Here is a 22,754-nt window from a genome sequence, read left to right as displayed (position 1 = left end):
TATCCCGTCTGCCGACAGTGGCCAATGCCAGGTGCCCCAGAGAAGGAGAACAGAAGACAATGATCAAGTGATTTATCTCCTGCCATCCATCTCCTGCCCTTGTACTGAAGGCTAGGGCACCATACTTTACCCCTGGCTAATAGCCATTTGTGGACCTAACCTGCAAAAATTTATCGAGCTCTTTTTTAAACCCTACTAGAGTCCTGGCCTTCACAGCCTCCTCGGGCAAGGAGTTCCACAGGTTGACTGTGCGCTGTGTGAAGAAAAATTTCCTTTTATTAGTTTTGAACCTACTACCCATCAATTTCATTTGGTGTCTCCTAGTTCTTGTATTATGGGAAAAGGTAAATAATTTTTCTATATTCACAATGCAAACATGGCAGCTTTGAGACAGGACAGAGAAGGTCTGTTTCCATTGTCTGAGCTGAGCCAATGGCAAAATCAGCAGAACCAGTTGGATATTTTAGAAATATATCATCCAGCACTAACAGTTGCAGGTGGTGGTAGAAATGTGGCAGCTGCAAAGTACAGTAATGGGATCCTGAATGGAGGCAAGTGTGGCCCATTTTGAGGTGGACTTCCAGCCCTCAAGGGTTGTCTGTGTGCCACACACACACGGTCTCCGCCATGGTGTTGGGAGGTATTGTTGTGGGTGGCAGTGCTTCCGTGCGCCTGAAAAGGCACAGCTGCCGGAGAGTCAAAGGTACTACCCCTACCCCAGACACCCCATGTCTCCCAAGTTCATAACCAATCCTCAAGTAACTGTCCCAGCTCAAATGGATTGAGCAATGTCCTTGGCCTCTCAGGCTCACCAGTCCAATGCTGTAAACAGCCAATCCACACACCCAACTTTCTCCACACCCCCACTTCAAATGCCCCATTTACAACTTGGTCCAATCCATGCGGACCCTGACACCTCACGCTCATGCATTCCCTCATGGAACCTGAGACAATGCCACCTTTGCTCTGGTCCAGTGTTCTGCTTGCTCCTACTGGCCATCCGCCAGTCAGGCCATCCATCTGTCCACTGCTCCTCCTACCAGCTGTCCGCCGGTCACGCCATCCCTCCATCTGCTGCTCCTACCAGCCATCCACCAGTTGTGCCATCCATCCACCACTCCTACCGTCCATCCACCGCTCCTCCTACTGGCCAGCTGCCGGGCACACCATCCATCCACCACTCCTCCTACCAGCTGTCTGCTGGTCACACCATCCTTCCACTTCTGTGAGTTTGGCCTGAGGCAGAGTGCTGTGATTTCCGCTCACAGCATCTACCAAAGTAGAGTCTCATACACAATACAAACACTAATATCCAGCTCTATCTTTTAACAGGTGGGGAGGGCTAATCAAACCAGGGTTATAACTATATGGCCAAGGCTTAGACAGGGCCAACGCACTCAGCTAGCTGGTTCAACCCATACCCTCCCCTTTCTGCCTTATAATGCTTTAAACCAGGGGAGCCCTGTGTAATCCATGTCTTATGCAGTTATGATGACTGCCCTGTCCCCCACAATGACTTGGAGCATTGGTGCGATTTCACAATTCTTATACTGAGTGTTAGCATAAATTGTTATTGTACAACAATGTGTTTACAAAAAGTCATTGCTTCCTTGCTACCCATCAGGCTTTGTTTGCAAGGTATCACATATGTATACCTTTGCATTCTCATGCAAGTGATCTCTGGGAGATACATTCCTCCCAGCCTTCAGCAGCATTGCGTTCCTACTGGCACATTCCTTACATCTGTAACCATCCTCTTCTTTAAACACACAGCCTACTTTGTGTTCAGGAATGTGTGGCATGCACTGAAACCATTGGGATACAGTAGGTTCATTTTGCTTTCCAAAAATGCAAATTTAATTCTTGTTGTTATTGATCACACTCCAGTGAAACAGGGGCCCATCACAGGCAACTTGGCTTTCCTGCTGTAGCATTCTTTAGATGGCAATCAGGAATAAAAATATCGTAAATAGATCTCCCCAGGTGGCAATTGTACGTGAATCCCAATGCTGGAGAATGAATCAAGAACCTGCAATGTGCAATAAGTCCATATTTATACAGAGACAAAAATTTATATCACAGGATATTTACAGAATTGAACATTGTTTTATTCACAACCTGGCATGCTGCACTCAGGAGAACTGGCCAAAATAAACTGTCCCCAGTGTATTAACAGGTGCAATAACATTTTTGAAATTATTTCAGAGTAAGAATTGACTAGGATTCTTTTTATAATGGGGAACATGAAATTGTTGTGAATGTATCAGTTACATGGATTTCAGTGATCCAGAGCCACTAAAGCCATCGTACAGCCTACTCCATCCTGCTGGTAGTGCTATAATTGACTCCTTTGGAGTCCTGTCCTTGGTTGGAGACCAGAAGTTTGGGAGCAGTAGAACATAGTGAACTCCACAAATTCTATACATTGAATTGAAACCCTACTGTGATACACTGTTATCACATAAATTGCTGTGAAAGAATTTCACACTCCCTAAGATGAAAACTTTTATACAACAGGCTGAACCTCTCTTGTCTGGTACCTAATCGATGCCAGACTAGAGAATTTGCCAGACGATGGGAAGTCAATATTTTTAGCACATTACCAACACTTTCACTGCTGACTGGGCTCTTAGAAGACATTTAATGGTAAATTATAGCTAAATAACACAGAACACTGAGAGCCAGGACTGGTGGCAAGACACTTTAGCTGCGTCTACACGTGCACGCTACTTCGAAGTAGCGGCACCAACTTCGAAATAGCGCCCGTCGCGTCTACACGCGTTGGGCGCTATTTCGAAGTTAACTTCGACGTTAGGCGGCGAGACGTCGAAGTCGCTAACCTCATGAGGAGATAGGAATAGCGCCCTACTTCGACGTTCAACGTCGAAGTAGGGACCGTGTAGACAATCCGCGTCCCGCAACGTCGAAATTGCTGGGTCCTCCATGGCGGCCATCAGCTGGGGGGTTGAGAGATGTTCTCTCTCCAGCCCCTGCGGGGCTCTATGGTCACCGTGGGCAGCAGCCCTTAGCCCAGGGCTTCTGGCTGCTTCTGCGGCAGCTGGGGATCTATGCTGCAGGCACAGGGTCTGCAACCAGTTCTCAGCTCTGTGTATCTTGTGTTGTTTAGTGCAACTGTGTCTGGGAGGGGCCCTTTAAGGGAGCGGCTTGCTGTTGAGTCTGCCCTGTGACCCTGTCTGCAGCTGTGCCTGGCATCCCTATTTCGATGTGTGCTACTTTGTGTGTAGACGTTCCCTCGCTGCGCCTATTTCGATGTTGGGCTGAGCAACGTCGAAGTTGAACATCGACGTTGCTGGCCCTGGAGGACGTGTAGACGTTATTCATCGAAATAGACTATTTCGATGTTGGCTGCACGTGTAGACGTAGCCTTTATGGGACCACTGGAAACTTGGCCACATCCATGATAAGTGGTTGTCTGGCTAACTAAAATCATGGTGGATTACAGAGTTTGCCAGACAAGACAGTTCTGGATTAGAGAGGTTCAACCTGTAATATGAATTAACCTCAGCACATTCAACAACTTCGTAAAATGATTTAATTATGCATTTTCACTCTTTTGTTGGGAGCATTTGGCGGGGAGGAATTAATGACCACTAGTCATTATTCTAAGATTAGAAAACAGTATTGGGTTTTTTTCACAGGCAAAACAGCCCACATTAATACAATGGCTCTAATCCAGCCCTTATCCAAACAGTGAAGATTAGGCTTTCAGACCCCATCATGGGAAACATAAGAAGAGACAAAATGTCATAAAAGGAATAAAGTCTAGACAGACCTTACCAAATAGGATAGGTATATGTGTGGTGAGGGGCAAACTATTCTTTTTATTATTTGCAGAGCAGCATCCCTAGAGTACATAGAGCTCATAAATGAAAAGACAGATCATGGCTGTAAGGATCTTACAGTCAAAATCAGACATGACAGAGCACAAGGGACAGAAAATAACGGCTGGGTGAGATGAGCAAGGGGTACCATAGCTCAATATGACTCATGTTTGTGTTGTGTGTCTTCCTGTTTCCAGGTGAGTTTAGATACAATGGGGATGGATGACGATATAAAACCTTAAGCTATAGTGCTACTAGGTTTTTATACATTACCAGTGTCTGCACTCATCGTCTACGTCTACACGTGCCCCAAACTTCGAAATGGCCATGCAAATGGCCATTTCGAAGTTTACTAATGAAGCGCTGAAATGCATATTCAGCGCTTCATTAGCATGCGGGCGGCAGCCGCGCTTCAAAATTGACGCTCCTTGCCGCCGCGCGGCGCGTCCAGACGGGGCTCCTTTTCGAAAGGACGCCGCCTACTTCGAAGTCCCCTTATTCCCAGTTCATGAGAACATGTCTACTATGCAGTGCCATTGCTTCTGGCTTACGGCCGGGAACAGAACTTTGTCCCTAACTTTTCCCATATTTGCAATACACCATAATGCCCTATTCCAAGTGTCCTGTGCATGCATACTTTTGACATGTTTAGTTCACTCTGCAGTTGCTTCCTGGTTACAGAGGATCCATTGTAATCACAAAGTAGGTATTCAGTGTGGTCAATATGTATCATTAACACTAGTCAGCTTCTTAATTTGTGCACAGAATTAGCCTTGCTTGCACCAGCTCCTTAGCATAATGTTATTGTTATTTTTATTTTTAGCTGTAATGAGGTAGTCAGTACTGTACAAAGCATAAATGAAAGCATGCTGTGTCCCACACATCCTATCATCCAAAGGGTGGACATGCTAGACACAGCATACTGAAAGACCCCGAGAAAATGTTCACATAGAATTTTAAATCTTTATCTGTAACCTGCGTTCTTCAGAGTTAAAATTCATTGTATGTTTTTCCATATGAGCTAAAGATGATACATATAAGAACCTGCTCAAACCCTCCCCTATCCACTCTATTTATCCATATGGAAATCCACTTATCTATACTGGTTGTGTCTGCTGATGTTGTTCAGTCAGGTAGCATTCAGATAAACGTGCATTTCATTTAGATGCTATCACTTGGGTACTTTGAAGCAGTTCTGTATTGGCTGAAAACTCTGGCTTCTTAAATGCTTTATCAGTGGCTATTAAATTAGTATGTCTTCTTGGTTGTTAACTGTGCTGCTTAAAGGAAAGGATCAAAGTTGCTCATTTCCCCAGCACTGTACTCTAAGCCAGAGATTTTAAAAAAAAATTATTGTAATCCGCTAGTTATTCCAGTGGTACAGTAGTTAATTCTTTATAGCAGCAAATATATTGATGAACTACCATGGCTTAAAATATGTTGCTAATTAAATATAGTAAGGGTTAAATTACAGCACTCTTTTAGAGGAAGCGAGCAGTTAATATACAGAATCTATTGTTACCTGCACCACTTTCCGTAAAGTTGAGTAAGGTGCATGATTTATCCTGTTTGCATGTGTTAGGTTGCTCTTAAAGGACTTTGGCCTTGACCTAGCGTCTGGGGTCCAATCATGAGTGATATAGTGATGCATTTCTGACTTCTCAGGATCATTTTGCGTTGACCCCAGTGCCAACAAACCTCAAGTGTTCCCTTCCTTCCAAGTCTGGTCATGAAGAAGCAGGAAGTTCACTCATGTACAAAACCAGAAATTGTAGCATATTTTTTTCAAGCTCCTTTTCCGTAGCTGGCCTTTGGGCTCTTTTGGGGTAGAACTGGAGCTAGCAACTAACAAAGAGTGAGAGAGCAATTCACTTATCTTGTTTTTTTTCAGTTCTGACTTGTTTCACCAGTTCATACATCTTGACGTTTCCTGTTTCTGTCTTGTGAATGGTGTCTTAGTATGGGGGACAAAAGCACAATCAAAGCAGTTCTGGGCTCCCAGTCACAGTCAACAGGGTTATATCCTGGAAGCCAGAATGAGGAGGGGAGGCAAACAAATGTTAGTATGGATATTATTAAAGGTCTTTTTGGGGTAAGTGCAGCGTTTAGGCATGCCGTTTATTGTCCCCAGGCAGCAAGCTAGCGTATTACTATCCCTTATTTCAAAGTCTCCTGAAAAAAGTCTTTTAAACGGGGAAAGGTGCAGACGGATTGTACTCTGATCTCATTTACACTGATGTAAGTCCAGAGTACTAGTAGTAAGTCTCTTCCACTCCTACAGCTTGGAGCATAGGCCATGGATGGCTATTCGCCAGTGTCCCCTGTCCTAGGTGATCTTTTCAAGTTCTGACAGGTGTATCCCATCTTTTTAGTGTCTTCCTTCAGGTCTCTATGCCAGGTGTTTCTTGGGCACCCTCTTTTCCTTTTCCCTTGTGGGTTCCAACTTAAGGCTTCCCTTGTGATGTTGGTGGTTGGTTTTCTGAGGGTATGTCCAATCCATCTCCATCTTCTCTTCCTGATTTCCTCTTCAGCAGGAAGTTGGTGAGTCCGGGTATGTCTGCACTTAGCCGGTGTCTGACGTGCCGCAATCAATCTGCCAGAGATCAATTTTGCCACCTGTGTGAAGATGCGACAAAATCAATCGCTATGGGGTTGGCCATCCACCCTGGTACTCCATGCTGTCACATGGAGTAAGGAATGTCAGCATGAGCCTGAAGAGCCCTGATCTATTCTAGGGCAGAAAGTCGATTCTGATATGTTGATTCTAGCTATGCTAATGGCATATCTAGAATTGTGTATCTGGGATCAACTTTGTTCCCTAGTGTAGACCAGGCTTCAGTTGCCAGAGGTCTTGGTTGTTGATGGTGTGTGACCAGAGTACTCAACTATAATGGTTCCTTACAATCTGTCAGTCAAAACCCAAGGACCTCACTCAATGTAGTGGGTCAAATGATGCTCTCAGTTACAATTTAATTTAATCAGTGCATTACTCCAGATTTGCATCAGTATAACTGAGACCAGACTCCGACCTACTGTGTTTTGCAAGGCCTTTGGGTTTTGCACAGTAAGGGCCAAGTTCTCGGGATGAATGCAAATATCCAAGCCAAGTGGGAAAGAGATTTGGGGAAGAAACATTCTTTTACCACTTCCTATTTCAAACATCTGGCTGGCAGGCACCACAATGGGCACAAGGGCCCCCTGGATTCCCTTCTGTTTGGGACAAATGATAGAGCCCTAGTAGGAAGCTCCTTGGCAAAATATGATGGTAAAGTTTGCTTGCTGCCAAATAATATCAACAAGAAAGCACTTTTGAAAAATTACCTAGAGCCAGCTGTCATCCCTGGAAATCAACAATTCCCAATTTCTTCACAGTCCTTTTCCCAGCCTATGAATTGCTGATTACAGAGACTCATCCCAAGAGATTGTCTGAAATGGAGGAAGAATCTGTTTTTCTACAGGTTGCACCTCCGTTATCTGAGATGCTTGGGAACTGTCAGATCCCGAACAAGAGAATTTGCCAGGCAAGGGGAGGTCTAGGGCTTCTCCACAGACAGCCCTGCAGTCCAGCCTCTCTCCCTGGGACTTTGGCCTCAGCCCAGACTCCGAGGGGCTGCCACAGGGCTCCAGCCAGCCTCTGCCATGGGGCAGGCAGGAGCTCCAACTTCCACCCCACCCCCTGTGCTGCTGCAGGGCAGACAAGAGCCCTGGCACCCAGCCTGACGGCAGCCTCCTGTCCCCCACTGCCATGTGGCCTGCAGGGGCTCTGGCCCCCAGCCCCTGCACTGCCACAAGTACTTTCTAATTGCAAGTGAGGTATATTGGCAGTTATTTACAGTAAATTGCATTCTCTAAAGGAAACAGAGCACAGTACACAAAGAGTCATTTTTCTTCGTGACTCCTGCACAAGCAATTCTTTCTTCCAAATTCCAGGGTCAGACGTGTTTTCTTGTTACAGGTGATTGGGAACCTCAGAAAATCCCATTCCCCTTGCCCTTCATGAATAACTCACATTATAGGATAAGAAGATCAATTCAAGCACAGCTGCGGGTTAGGAGGGATAGTCAAAGCTCTTGTGACTGGAAAAGCAGACTGTCCTTTCTGACGGATTCATTGCATACTTACAGTTTGACCTGACATCTGTTTATAATAAACCACAGGCAGCTTGTTGATTCCTGATAAAGGTCAGAATCACTGGGGAAAAGAACTTTTCTTCTTCAGTTCTCACTTCTAGATAGAAAATTGTCGGGGTGGACAGTTATTGAGATCTTAAGCCAAGTGTTGCAGCTGGCAACCCATTTCTGCACATACAACCAATGTCCCTGCAGAAGTGGGCTCATGCCCAGTTTTGGGTGGGTGCACAAATGTGGCTGTTATTGCACACAAGTTTGCAGGCGCATATTGCAGTTTGCACATGCAAAATAGTTGAACAGAAGCTGATGCTGGAAATTTGGCCATTGAAGTGTCTGCTCCTGCTAGTTGGCTGTCCCAATCTGCATGTAAAACATAGAAATTGATATGGCGTGGATGTGATTGCTGCGTAAGACCCAGCTGTGGGGAGAGAATGTGATTCTTAGCCAGCTTTCCAATTCCCCAGTCCTGGGACTGACCAGGTGCCAGCTCAGCCTCCTGCGTAACATCGCAAAGCCTAGTTCTCAACCCCAAGGGCTATCCTAAGTTATGCGAATACTAATAGTTCCCTACAGACAGTTCTACCGGCCAGCAGTCACAGACACTCAAGCCACAACCCTTCCTGTAATCAGATAACCCCACGTGCCAGAGGGCTGGGAGCAGCTGGCACAAACCTGGATGTATCAGCTTTACACCAATGAAGGTTTCCCTGGCAGGAGGGGATTGCTGGCTGCAGAATGAGCGCACAGAAGGGAGGATGGAATGCTGGCTGCAGCAGTTCAGAGAGTAGAAAGGAACCATTTTACACAGGGACAAGTTTAACCCATCGTCTTCTACTCTGCTTCATTTGGGGGCGGGAGTGGAATACGGCTATCAGACAGCTGTAGCTTTGGTTTTTCAAAGCAGAAATCATCACTGACTTTGCCCATCTCCACCTTCATAGTGAAGTGGATTTAGTTTACAATGCAGAAATCCCAGTGGGTTCCTTGCGTTGAGGCTTTTGGCATGAAAGTGGAGCTTTTCACATAGGGATCTGCGTCCCTATGTGAAATGCACATTGCATCTGACGAAGCAGGTCTTTGCCCATGAAAAGCTTGTGCTCCAATAAATCTGTTAGTCTATAAGGTGCCACATGATTTCTCCTTGTTTTTGCCTATACAAACTAACAGGGATTGGTGTTCAGACATGATGGTACTCCAGGACTGTTGGGCCACATCTACGCTAGCCCCTTCCTTTCAGAAGGGGTGTGGTAATGAGCGAGTTGGTAAGATGCTAATGAGGCTGCCAGGAACCGCGCACCACACATGTAGACAGGGACCTTTCAAAAGGACCACTGGGACTTTGAAAGCCCCTTCTTCCTCTCAAATCGCACGCGGCTGCCTTAATGCTAATGGGATGCTGCATATTCATAGCAGCACCTTGTTAGCATCTTCCCAACTTGCTCATTACCATCCCCCTTCCAAAAGGAGGGGGCGAGTGTAGACGTGGCCTTGGTGATTTTTCTCTCTTTTGCTGTCAGTGGAACTGAGAATGGACTTTCTTCCTACTCACTGTGTCCTGACTCCTTAGTTTACTGGATACTCTTTTATGATGCTTTCCTGCATGCAGCTGGCATGAAATCCTGCACCTTGGCAGGGGGAAGATAGATAAGACCCTTCCAGTCCCTTCTATGCATCTATGAAGTGAGCCACTCTTAGCCCAAAATAAGGGCATCTACACACAGATTTGTGCAAGTTTAAAAATATATCTGAAGCTAACCTGGTGCCAGTTTCTAAGTAGACAAAGCCTTTCTCTGCACACAGTCCAATGTGGTCACGGGGAAGGAGGCACCGATCCTCTTCAGGGATTTATGTTCAATTCAAAGTCAGCATCTGTACTACTGTGGGCACTGATACTCTGATATCCAGTGCAGACCTGCCAAACTGACCACAGATCATCCTCCTGCCACCCTGTTACTCTACCCCGGCTGAGAAGAGCATTGGAAGTTGATGGGAGAGACTCTCCCGTTGACTCCAACCTCGAGTACATCTGCTCCAGCTAGGTTCTTCGTGGAGCTGGAGCTGCAGACATTGCGTGGACTTTCTGCGGTAGTGTAGATAGATTTTGCCTGAGTGCACAGGGCGTAGGGCACTGATTGGCGCACACACCGCATGTCCATGTTTCTTCTGCCACTGCAAAGTTCTGTCTTGCCAAGGCATTGGGCATGTTTTGTAGCCAGCCCCAGGAAGGTGCTAATCTACTTACACTTCAGGGACGTATGACTGGTGATGGGACTTCCGGGGACAGGGGGAGCTATCCTTCTCTCCCCAAGCCCTCTCCTGCTCCGCCCCCTCCTGCTGCTTCTTCCAGAAGCACTGCTCCACTGCTGTTGACTGCAGTAGCAATACCCTCCACCACCCTCCAGAGCAGTGCAAGCCCAAAAGCAACACCAGTCAGGAAGCGGCTCTAGGGCCGTGCTGCTCCTGGGGAGAGGCAGGACCACCCCCACACTCAGCGAAAGTGGTGCACTCACTGACGGTGAGTCTGGGGAGGTGGCTGGATGCTGGGGGTGCATCTGGCAACCTGTGTGCTCCCCACACATCGCCCCTGCTTCGGGGGGAGTGGGGGTCAGAGATGAGGGCACATGCTCCCAGAAATGCTGGCTTCCTCCAAGACATTGCTTTTAACTGATTGCTAGAACTCAGATGTGGACTTAAGAGCTGTGTTTGAGTGGTGGTTCCCACAATCTTCCATGCATGGGCTTGCCTCATGGGCTAAAGTGCTGACTGATGTCTGAGCTGTCTGTCGGGTAACTGGGGAACTTGCTCGTCTTTCATCGGGGTCTCATTGTCAGTGTCTGCAAGATATTTAAGCCTTAGAAAAACATCCCTCCAAAAGCATAATGGACTGTGTGGGGAGGGCAGTCAGATAATGATCTGAGCCAAGGAAATGTCAACTGTGACCATCCTGCTGACAAGTACAAGGGCCAGCCCAGTGGGTTGAGTACTAGTCTGCTAAACCTAGGATTGTGACTCCAATCCTGGAGGAGGCCATTTAGGGGTCTGGGGCAAATAGATTAACCAAAAAGAAATCTGCCAGGGATGGTGCTTGGTCCTGCCAAAAGGGCAGGGTACTGGGCTTGATGACCTCCCAAGGCTCCTGCCAGCTCTATGAGATTTGTACAACTGATTACGTTGTTGTAGACAAAGGCAGCTTTAGCATCTTTCTTAGTCCTGGTAATTTGAGGTTTAAAGACAAAATTGATAAGGTGTGTTCACAGAATCCAAGGGCTGGAAGGGACCTCGGGAGGTCATGTAGTCCAGCCCCCTGCTTCAAGCAGGATCAACCCCCACTAAGTCATCCCAGCCAGGACCTTGTCAAGGCGGGACTTAAAAACCTCGAGGGATGGAGAATCCACCACCTCTTTAGGCAATGTTCTTCCTTCCATGGTATCCCCATGACCTTCAGCAGGGATGAGACTGGATGGTCTCAACTACACACAAGAATGCATTTCAAAATAACACTCACTTATTTTGAAATAGCATGTCCAGCCACACAGTGCCTATTTTGAAATAGTGCCATTGGACGCCATTGTGGCTTATTTCGAAATAACACTATTTTGTGTCTCAACAGTGCCTATTTCGAAATCGCTATTTCAAACTCACTATTCCTCCTGCAATGAGGTTTACAAAATGTGGAATAACGTGCCCACTGTTTTGAATTTATTTCAAAATAGCATGTGCATAGTTTAGGTGCTCACAAATTTATTTTGGAATAACTTTGCTGTGTAGATATAGCCTTCAAAACGAACAAATTTACTAGGTCATGAGCTTTCTTGGGTGAAGACATTTGATATTTTTGCTATAAAGATGTAACTCAAAGGAGAAAGAGAGGCTGACTGTGTTCCCACCTCTGCCACCAACTTCCTTTGTGGCCTTGGATCTTTTTGTGCCTCAGTTTCTTCAACAGCAGGAGCAGTAACTCTTACTTACCTCTCAGAGGTTCCTTGATAGGATGATGGTGAGCATCACAGCAGAAGTAATTAATGAACGCATGAATGTATTTTGCAGTAAAGAAGCTTGAGACATTGCACACTGAACATTGACAAATATTCTAGGCAAAATGTACATGTGCAAAACTGAGCCTTAGGTTTTAGTGGTGGTTTTGGAGTGCCTGTGAAAATGCAGCTCTCAGGCGAGTAACAGAGCAATGCTAAAAGTACAAAAACACCTTCTCCCTAACCTTGGCTTTCTTTGGTGAAGTGCTGGCCCTGGTGAAGGCGATGGAATTTTACCATTAACTTTAAAGGGACCAGGTTGTCACCCCTTGTCTTTGGAAAGAAAGTAGAAGCACAGGAGACAATAGGGAGGCAACATGAGTTAGTATGCAGGGCACTGATCTAGCAGTTAGGAGACCTGGCTTCTGTTCCTGACTGTGCTGCTGACCTACTGTCTGACCTTGAGCAAATGAAGCCACTTCTCTATGCCACTTTGTTCCTCTCTCACTCTTTGCCTGGCTTCTCTGTTGACACTGCAAACAGTCTGTTGCACAGAATAGACTTTTGGGGGGTTGGGGTTTGGTTTGGTTTTTTGTTTTTTTGTTTTGGTCTTGCACACTTGGTAGAACAGAGGGGCCCTATCACCTGTCAAGGTGCTGAGTCCAAAGCTCACCAAGCTGGCCATCACTTTCTCATTGTTCGCTTGTACTCTTCTGTCAGTGTGTCTGTGTCCATCTGTTTTCTCTTGTCTTACACTTCGATTGTAAGCGTCTTAGGGCACGAGCTGTTCCTTTGGTCTTTGTTTGTGCAGCACCTAGTCCATTGTGATCCAAGTTCATGACTAGGGCTCCTAGACCCTACAGTAATACAAACTAATAATAATAGATGCTACTGTAATACAAAGTAGTAGTAATAAAGCAGTAAGAGTGTTATCAGTTTCAAAGCCATAATGATTAGTATTCCATCAAGTGGAGCACACCCTAATGCAGTGTCATCCCGTGGGATTTTTGGAGGTGGGATATGATTTCCAACAATAGACCCTGATGTTATTTGCTAAGAACAGATGTTTAAAGCAAGAGGTCTACATCTTAAAGTGCATTTTTCACACAAAGAATCAGTGGCTTGAATAATGGAAAGTATGTTAATAAAATTTGGGAATGATACCAAGTTAGGAGGGGTTGGCAGCGCTTTGGAGGACAGTATTAGAGTCCAAAACAACGTTGACAAATTGGGCAATTGACATGAAGTCAACAAGGTGAAATGAAATACAGACAAGAGGCAAGGAAAAGCCTCTGGGCAGCATTTCCCTGTGCTTCTGTGTCCCCAGCTGAGGAGAGGGTGAGAATCTGGCCCTGACTTGCCTGACTCTGGCATTGGAGGCTCAGTGATCCTTGCGCCCCTGCCCTAACAGCAGGGAACCAGTATTGGTGCTCCAGACATGCAAGGGGGGGGACCATAGGGCTGGCGTGCCAGCGTGGCCTCCCTGATGCTGGGGTAGGGGCTCTCCAAGCCTGAGGGCTGGATCCAAGCAAGCTGTGGGCCAGGGCCAGCCCAAGGTCCATAGGTACCTCACTCCTCTTTTAAAGCCTCCACCAGGCTCTATGGATTTGTAAAGGAATTCCATCACCACTATTGTAGTTTTAAAAACAAAAATAACATGAAAGGTAAAAAAGTATGAAAGAGGCAGAGCTTGTTAATCATCAGCCTTCGGTTCTAATTCTTGGGTTACCCTGAAGTCCTGGTAAGGAATTCAGGATTTTTTTTTCAGTAAGGCATACGTGCAGCAAGTAATTCTCCATTTAGCACTTGTGGTACCCACCCTCAGGGTTATTATGCAGATTGAAACCCCATGATCAACAACACATCTTTGTGCTATTCAGACAGATGTTGCACGTACAGATGTCTCCTGTAGAAACATCTGTTGGCAACTCCCTATAATTTTGCATTCTTTCTAACAGCCTTTCAGGATTTATGATGTCCAAAGAGGAATTAAGAAAACAATTTCCCAGAACACCTTTGAAGACCAGTTAGCATCTGGTCATTGGTCTCACTGTGCTCACAAGGAAAACAGTGCAAGGATGGACAGGCGGCATTTCAGTTTTGTCCGAGCTGAGCAGCTCTCCATGCATTTGTGACGGGTGGGAGAGGGTTATCTGTGGTATGCAAAGGGAGAAGCTAAACAGGATCTTGCTAAATTTAAATACACCCAGCCAAATCTTCAGCTCAAATGCTCAGTTGTTTCTCAATTGCAGTTTACACCATGAATTAATAGCCATGTGACTTAGTGAGTGTTCAGACTAGTTAGAGAACATCTTTGTAAACTAAGGCACAAATTTGTAGCAAGGGCAGGTTCCATTAAAGCTTCACAGACAGGGAAACTCATGGAGCAGAGCCTGTTTTATACAAGCTGAGGGCAAACACTTCCGGTAAGGAGAGAGGTAACATCTGCATGCTGGGATATGAAAGCATATGGGCCACATACATTTCATAGGGGGGCAACTTGCCCAGCACAAAAGTTGCAGCCATTTCTTGCAGGCTTATGGTGCTGAGGGATTGCAGGGCTCTGATCCAGGTCCATGAGTCCTAAAGGTGTTCGCAGACCACAACCACCAGCTCTCCCAAGCCAGCAAGAAAGGGATTTAGTGGAACTCTGTCACCTACCCCGCCAGGGGCTCCACTCACAAAGCTCTCGATTGAAGCAGACACCCAGCCCCGCCCCCGCATTCACCTGGCTGTAGTTCTTAAGCCAGGAGGCACAGGAAACTTCTCCACAAACCTGAGTGAACTCTTGATGTGCTGGTGTACCGGATCCTGACTCTGGCTTCGTCTTTAGCTCTGTTATCTGACCCTCACTCCTGCTTGACCACCGGTTTTATTTCCTTGTTCCTGAGTGCATCCTTTTCTGGTGCTGGCTCCAGTCCTGACTGTCCGTGTGCCTCCTGACACAGATTCCAGCTCATCTTTGGCATGACTCTTGAATCCAAGTCTTGGCTCTATCCTAGCATCCAATCCTGGTTTCAAGGCCTAAGCCTGACCACCCACATTCTGACCTCTACATCTGTCCACAAAGCCTACTCTGAAGGCTCATAAGTGGGAAACTCTGTTTACTGGTAGATCGCCTTATTGCACACAAAGATCTCGTGGCACTGTTAGTTCCTGACAATAGCCACGGATTTAAACCTGGCCTCTTTCAGCCGCTAACCTTTGCGTATCGCAGGGCTCTCTAGAATGAGGAAGTCTAGTTTAATTATGCCTTGAGACATATTGGAAGCACTAGTCCCGTCATGTTCATTAGGTCATCCAGGTTTCAGTTTGAAAGCACAGCTCTAGGCAGTGGGGGGAGACTTTCTTAAAGTTCTGAGGTGCTGTCAGATCTGCCATGAGCATTTCTGGTATAATTTATTGTTTTTTCCATCTCAATTTACTGAGTCAGAGGAGCAGACATCTTTTTCTTGATTAAATTAAACAAATCAGTCCCTACACAAACGTCATCTGAAAGATTGCAGCTAACAGGACCAGATATGTTTTCTGATTTTTTTTTTCCTTTATGCTTCGAGCTAATTAGGTCTTATCAGTGGAGGGAAAGAAGCTTCATTCTTCAGTGCATAATTAATGACACAGCAGTGGAAGTGGCCCTGAAGTCTGTGAGCATGGATTGCTTGTTGCTGAGCTGTGCTGCAGTTGCAGCGTTTAAATGAACAAGGTTCCTTATAAGCCTGATGCGGTGAGACTGCAGCGACAACCCTAGTCACCTCATCCGCAACCTCCCGCACCAAGGTTTGTTGAAATCCAGGGAGCTCAGAGGCTGCAGGACGGTTGTCAGTCAACAGAAATTGTCTTCTAGGAACTTAACTCACTTTCCTTCCGAGTTTCACATATGCAGGAAATCAGAACAGCTGGCGGGAGGGGAAGATTTCCACTCCTTCCTAAAATCCTGACATGCTTGAACTCTGAGGGCAAGATACGAGATATTAGAGAACTCACCACAGCCTTATACCATGGCTCCAGTAACAGGTGACACGTGGGGGTGGGGCAACAGGGGGTCATGTGCACCAATAGCATCGCTCCCCCATCACCCGCTTTCATGGTCAGCACCATGCCACTTCCAGTGAATGCGGGGACAGTCCTGCCTCTCCCCCAGAATGGCACAGCCCAAGAGGAGGGCGAGCTCGGTGCTTCCATAGGACGCAGCAAGCGGGGTGCAGGGGGGACCGGGAGAAGGTGGGGTACAAGTGGAGCAGGGGTGAGGGACAGACATGACAGGGAGGGGGTAGAGCATGAGCAGGGAAGAGCAAGGGCATGGGGCCGGTCCCCACCCTAAAATCCTTGCGCTAGTCAACTCTGACTCCAGCAGACTTAGAAAGACGCAGTCAGTCAGATACCTCTACTGTCACCCACCCACCAAACTGCATGAGCTGGAAAAAAACTCTGAAGAAAAGTTTTGGGTAACCCCTGATCAGCCCCGTCAACTTGCTAGAGCCCCTCCCCTCCATGAGTTTATTGCAAGGTTACCTCTCCCCGATAAACCGGTTTCGCTGCTCGCCAGGCTGCCTCCAGTTTAGCACTGCCCCGTATAAATGAGAGATTGCATGTCAGTGACCCTCTCTTGCTTCCTGGCTTGGGGATTTCAGCTCAACATGGTGGCAGATGGACAACAGAGGAGGCAAAAGGGCTTCTTGTTCCGATGGATTTTGCAACTTGGCAAAATTGCATACAGAGGATTAATAGTCTCACATAGCATCCGTAAGTTGTACAGGCTGATAAAGAGGAGATGTGTGAGAGGGGCAAGAAGGGCCAGAGAGGCACATTCAGCAAGGAACCACTGCAGGGAAAGGAGGAAAATGTGGGAGGGAGGCCACATCAGCAGCTCCTCCAACACAGCTGCTCTGCATCCAGCCTCTCATACAGCTGCATCTCTTGGGGCCTGTGCAGCCAACCCAGAGGTCAGGCCTGGGGGCGATACAGCCCTGCCAGAGGAGCTGCTAAGCTGGTGCACATCTGCAAATGCTTTGGTGCACATGACAAAATTTATTCCACCCAGGGGGTGGAAAAAATAGAGGAAACGTTGCTTGGGAGGCTTAATCAGCACTTAAAAACGAAATCCCTTCAGTCCTCAAGAAGATGCCCTAGGAGTGCAAACTGCTTGCTGTTTGCTAAAAACAGTATGGTGAATGAAGGGTAATCAAGGCCAGTGTTGCTGACTAATATTTTAAACATACTCAGCACAATTTGTCGTATCTAGTGCACATGCCTTTTGTAGGGGTTCTGCATCCCACAGGGCTTTCGCCCTTGAAGCAGGTCAGTCTTTCCACTCCTGTGGTAGGGAAGTCACATACACAATGGAGGATCACTGGGTGAAAAGGAGCAGGAGTATGTTACAGGAAGCTTCTCTTCAAGTTTGATTTCTCTGCTACCATTAACAATGTCATCTCTTGCGAATACAGCACAGCACGAGTAACAAATCGCTGCTCCCCCCCATGCAATTTGTATCTATTCCTATTTCCTATTGAAATTCCTTTGTAAAGAGACTATCCAAGTATAGAGTTGAAAATTTCTTCTTAAAATAAGCCAGATGTCCAACCCTACTTTATCTGCCAAGCCCAAAGAGTTCAAGAAAGATGTTAAAATCTGTCTTTCTGGCTGTGAAAGACTAATTGCATAGCATAGGTGATGATCCCGGTCTCCCAGGAGAAGGAATCAAACTGCTTAGGGCAAAAACTCTGCTGTTATTTGTCTAAGGAGTGGAGTTGGCAGTGTCTGTGGAAAAAGTTTTCATGGCCTACCCTTCATGCTGGCTAACAGATGCAGATACACACATAAGCTCCTAAACATTTGTAATTCACCGACTGAAAATATTAACACACTTTATACGAAAAATCCATTTTTGGTAGGAATATTAAAAAATATAAGGAGCAAAAAATAGAAATGGGGGGAGAGAGAAACAGGACTGAGAGCCATGGAGCTGCCGTGTTCTTATCCTGCCAGAACTCTGTGGCTTTGGATAAGGCTTTTTAATCAGTATGTTTCTCAGCCTCTCCATCTGTCCAATGGAGATAATATTCACTTACCTTACAGGAGTGTTGTGAAAATTTTAATGTTTGTAAAGCACCTTGAAGATTGTAACTGCTACATGCCTCCTACTGATTGCTATTGTATTTTATTGGATGAGTGCTAAGCACCATCCAGTTGAACCCTACTGGATTTTAATTTCCCAAGCTCTGTGCGTGCAACTAAACTGGTAACATTATACTACTGGCCTCCACAACATTAGAACATGACTGAATGGATAAAACATTGGGAGAGAGGGAAGGGGATGCAGTTGGATACCTTAAATGGTTCCTTCTCGAAACACCCAGTTGTAGAGCTGCCAGGAACAGAGGGGATATACTTTAGTCAGTCCTAAGCAACATGCAGGGTACGGTACCAAAAGTAACTCTAGTTGAGCCCTCGGGAAACATGGACATATTATAATTGTCACACTGTTTCCTCGTATTCCCCCATTTGTCTGTCTTTATCCATCTGTTTAAAGCTCTTAAATGTGGAATGGATGCTGCTTTCAGGAAGCAATAATCTCAGAAGGCATGCATGCATTCCTCAGAACACAGAGAGACCAGGAAGGCAACGAATAAGCCAGCAAGGCTAAGTAGGAAAGGCTGAGGGTTTACTCAAGCCAAACAGAAATCCTTTAGAAAATGAAAAGGCAGCCTTAGTCGAGTCAGTGAACAGGAGTGTAAAGTATGGCCAGTGGTACATACGGAGGAAGCGGAGAGGCTGAAGTAGGATTTGAGGAGCAAATTGCTAAAGGCGTAAAAACAAGCAACAAGGAATTCTGAGATTATACCAGAAGCAGGAAGCCTCTATGAGAAGCGGTGATTTCCCTGGGCCATCAAAGGGGGTAATTAAAGAATATAAGGATATTGCTGTAAATCTAAATTAATTCTTCATATTATCCCTCACCACAAAGAAAGATGGAGCCCGATCCCAGACCTGCTCTTACCTGGAAATAAAAAGAAGGACTTTCCCTCCCTGTTACACCTGAATGCAGAGCAGTTCAGAAGAAATGCTTTGCAATCCCTGTTTTTCATGGCTCTCATAATTTGAAGCCAGGTGGCATCTGCTCCTTCCTCATTGACCAATGAAGGGAGAGAGCGCTAGGCGCCTTCCCTCAAAAGTCTTCGCTGTTCCACGTTGGGACCAAGCCACACACCTTGTGCCAAAGCACCTGGAGATTCTAGCAACACTGGTAGGAAAACAGGATCTTGACTGCAATTCCGCAGTAGGCAGAAGCATCAGGGAACCTGTCATGTACCATTTCCAAGGGGCTAGCGGTGGCTGTGCTCCCCCAGCGCTAAGGCAACCAAATCTCATGAAACCACACAATGCCTGTGGGAGTTCCCATTCGCCAGTGCCCCACAGAACTGGCCCTACCATAGGTAGTGGCCTAAAGCAGTGGTTTGGTAGTTGATGGTACTGCTGTCGGTCACTCTCTCCATCCATCCATCCACCGTCATCCCATCCGGGGTGTGTCCTTCTTTTGACTTTCTTAAAAACCGGGCTTCATCAGTAAGAATCACAGCCCCCACTGGTGCTGTGCCACACCCGCAACACTCAGAGGGGAATCCGTACACTCTTGGCCATATCTTTCCTGCATTGTCTTGGATGCCTCCCCTTCTGCCTTGTTTGTGGGTGGCATGAGTAGAAGGAGGCACCCTGCGCACTCTTTCCTTATTTTAAATACAGTGTTCTTTTCATAACTCCGGCTGGGGCACCTCAATGCTCCTCACTCTGTTTGCTTTATTAAAGTTGCTCAGCCTGCAAAAAAGGACATTGTAAAGCCCAAGCTTGAGGCAGGAGGAAAGAGGTGTGGGAAGGGTGCCAAATGTATGACAAAAAAGAAAGTCCATAAAGGGACCTGGCTTCCTGGCAAATAAAAGCTGAACTCATGGAGAGCAGATTCCAGTTGCCCACTGGGAGGCAGGCTGGTGCCAGGGGAGTAGTAGAGGCTGAATACTTGGATACCTGATGTTTCCCCCTGTATGCTGCACCACCACCCTCTTTGTTTCTCGTGTGGTCTTTGTGGGAGCAATGGGACAGACCTTTGAGGGCTTGAGCTGCCCACCTCTGCTGCTGTCTCTTCTTCTGTGCTGCCCTGCCGTGGTCTCCTGTGGGAGCTTGGAGAGACATTCAGTGTGCTGGGGATGGGGAGGTCACCGGTAGAAACGCACCGGCAGGGTTGCATTGGCACCACCTTGGGATCCCTCATGGAAAATGAAGTGGGAGTCCATGCAACGGAGAAGTTATATGCAGCACCAGGCAATATAGGCTTTCTGCGTATGCCCCCATGTGACTGGTGGTGGAACTACATCCCCTTTTCCGCCTCTCCACACCTACCCATACAGCCAGATTCCAAAGTGCTTAGGGTCTGTGTGCACCGCAGTTCAGAGCAAGCCTCCCAGCCCACTTACCAGCTCTTGCCAGGTTAAGCACTAGAAATAAGCTGCCAGCCCCCCTCCCCCCGGATCTGAGCCTCCTCACTGCTGAACCATCCACACTGCTTCTTTTAGCAAGGTAGCCCAAGCCCAGCTCCTGCAAGCCTGTCTGCCCCAGGTGGGAGGCTCACCACCTGCTCCAGGCTATAGGCACCATCAGAAGGTATATCTGCAACCCACACCCCCATCAAAAAGCCTCCCAGCCTGGGTCAAAGAGCTCAGGGGAGCGGCACTTGCTCTGTCTGCCTGGGCAGCACTTTTAGGTTGCAGCTCAAGTTGGAATTCAGGCTCCAAAGCCCACCCCAGCCTTAGGCATCAGAGCCTCAGCTGCAGCTTCAAAGCACTGTCTACACATCTCTTTAGAGCACTCACATGAACCTCGCTAGCCCAAGTCACTTGACCCAGGATGGGAGGCTCGCTCCATGGGTGCTGCAGATGGACCCAGCGAGAAGATGGGGAGGTATGGTGCCACAAAGGTAACTGTGCTCCACCTGTCATAGCCAGGTGTAGCTGTTGGGTCTCTCCACACCACAGGGGCTGGCGAGTGACTCGCTAAAGCAGTGGTTCTCGACCTGTGGCCCAACTAGCACACAGCTGCATCCCACACGACAACCTCAGGGACGTACAGCTCATATCTGTGTTGAGTGGATGTGGCCCACGTAACACAGAGCTGCATACATGACCCACAGTGGTCAACAGGTTGAGAACCGCAGCACTAAGGTTTAACCTCTCTTCTCCAGTGCTCCTCGACCTGTGGGAAGGGCCTCCAGTCACGCGTGGTGCAGTGTATGCACAAAGTCACCGGCCGCCATGGCAACGAGTGCCCCGTCCTATCTAAGCCAGCTGCCTACAGGCAATGCCACCAAGAGGCCTGCAATGAGAAGATAAATGTCAACACAATTACCTCGCCCAGACTTGGTGAGTGGGGGCAGGGGATGCAGAGCTACGATTGTTGGGGAGGTTAAATAATCAGCTTGAAGCCATCAAACACCATCCCGTGTATCCTGCCCCCGTGTCTGGGAATCCTAGTCCTGGCGTTGTTACAGAAACAAGATTCCAAGTGGACCACCAGAGACAGAAGCATGGAGCCCATCAGAATCTCAGGGTAATAAATGTTTTGGGGTAGACGGATTATTTATTCCTCTTAGCTCCGCCCTGCCTCAGACCGTTGCTAAGTCAGACCTCTTAAAGCAATGTTCCCTTACTGAGCAGTTGGAGCAATCGGACATCTCTGCCGGTCAGAGAGGAGGGGTTGGGGATGAGCATTCACTCATCCCTGGTCATCATTCCATCCTTGAGGCACCTTGTCACATGATGGGTGAGGTGGCACAAGCGATCAGTGACTTGGGTTGCACTTTGTTTAGTTACTACAGTCGGGGGAATGAACTGATGTGGGAAAGCCTGGCAAATGTATCTGACCCAGGTACAGAATTTTCTCACTTGCCTTTTGCTATAAGTGATAACAAATACATTAATATTTTATTCACCCCTCCAAAAAAAAAAGAAGAAGAAAAAAAGGATTTTACCTCAACAGGTGGAATTTTCCAGGGTTGTGGCATTGTGGAAAGGTGGTTCTTTTTGGGGGGATGATGGACCTTTCCCAGATTAATTGCTGATTTAAGACGTGGACTTGGTGAAATCTCTTTTTTTTTTTGGGTCGGTGGGGAAGGAGTGAGAGTCTCCAATTTAACTCTTCCTTTTCCCCGACCCCTTAATTAGCCACTCTCCTATTTGCTCTGCTGAGGTGAGGCTGCTGGTAATAATTTACCTGTTCGCTGAGATCTAATTCCTTATTTAAAGTGGCCTTCTAAGTTAGAATTTTTTCCCCCCAATCCACAATACATTTAATAACAGCTCTTTAAAATCTGATAGGCTAAATTTTCTTTTCCTTGACAAAAGTGCAACTCAGAATATTGCTGGTCCAGCTAAAGAGCTTCAAAATGCTTCTAAATCCTGTTGTTTCAAAAGATAAAAACATATCAGAATATTTCCCAGAAATGTTAACGCTTACGGTATGTCATAGAAGGTGGGGGTAAGGATGAGATGAGAAATCTATTCTAATTCATCTTTCAGCACAAAGTGTTTAGTAAAGCCGTGCCACTCAAGTTCCTGCAAGTAATTTGGGGTGCTTATGTTTCTAAACCTGTCTACAAGGAATCATTGGTGCCAGCAACAATGATACTTGATAGCAACAAAAATACATACCAGTTATCAGCACTGAGTGTTCTGCTTTTCTTCTGGATAAACAAGTTATGCTTTAGTTATTTTCAAGCAGATGTTTTTATTTTCCACCATATAAGACTCATTAATAAGAAATGT

The 22,754-nt window shown here is 46.7% G+C and overlaps 1 protein-coding gene across 1 annotated transcript in view; it reads left to right on the top strand.

Annotated features, from left to right (window-relative positions):
- ADAMTS17 (ADAM metallopeptidase with thrombospondin type 1 motif 17) overlaps nucleotides 1–22,754 on the top strand; it is a 231,869-nt gene that overhangs the window by 202,321 nt on the left and 6,794 nt on the right. The window contains exon 19 of the mRNA XM_075006587.1: nucleotides 21,176–21,353. Within this exon, the coding sequence (XP_074862688.1) occupies nucleotides 21,176–21,353 (178 nt within the window). The remainder of the gene's footprint in view (nucleotides 1–21,175; nucleotides 21,354–22,754) is intronic.

The sequence above is a fragment of the Carettochelys insculpta genome, chromosome 12 (genome assembly GCF_033958435.1).
Source record: "Carettochelys insculpta isolate YL-2023 chromosome 12, ASM3395843v1, whole genome shotgun sequence".
In the NCBI taxonomy this organism is placed as follows: domain Eukaryota; kingdom Metazoa; phylum Chordata; order Testudines; family Carettochelyidae; genus Carettochelys; species Carettochelys insculpta.
Note: the sequence above shows the minus strand (reverse complement) of the source record. Positions and strands in the feature narration are given on the sequence as shown.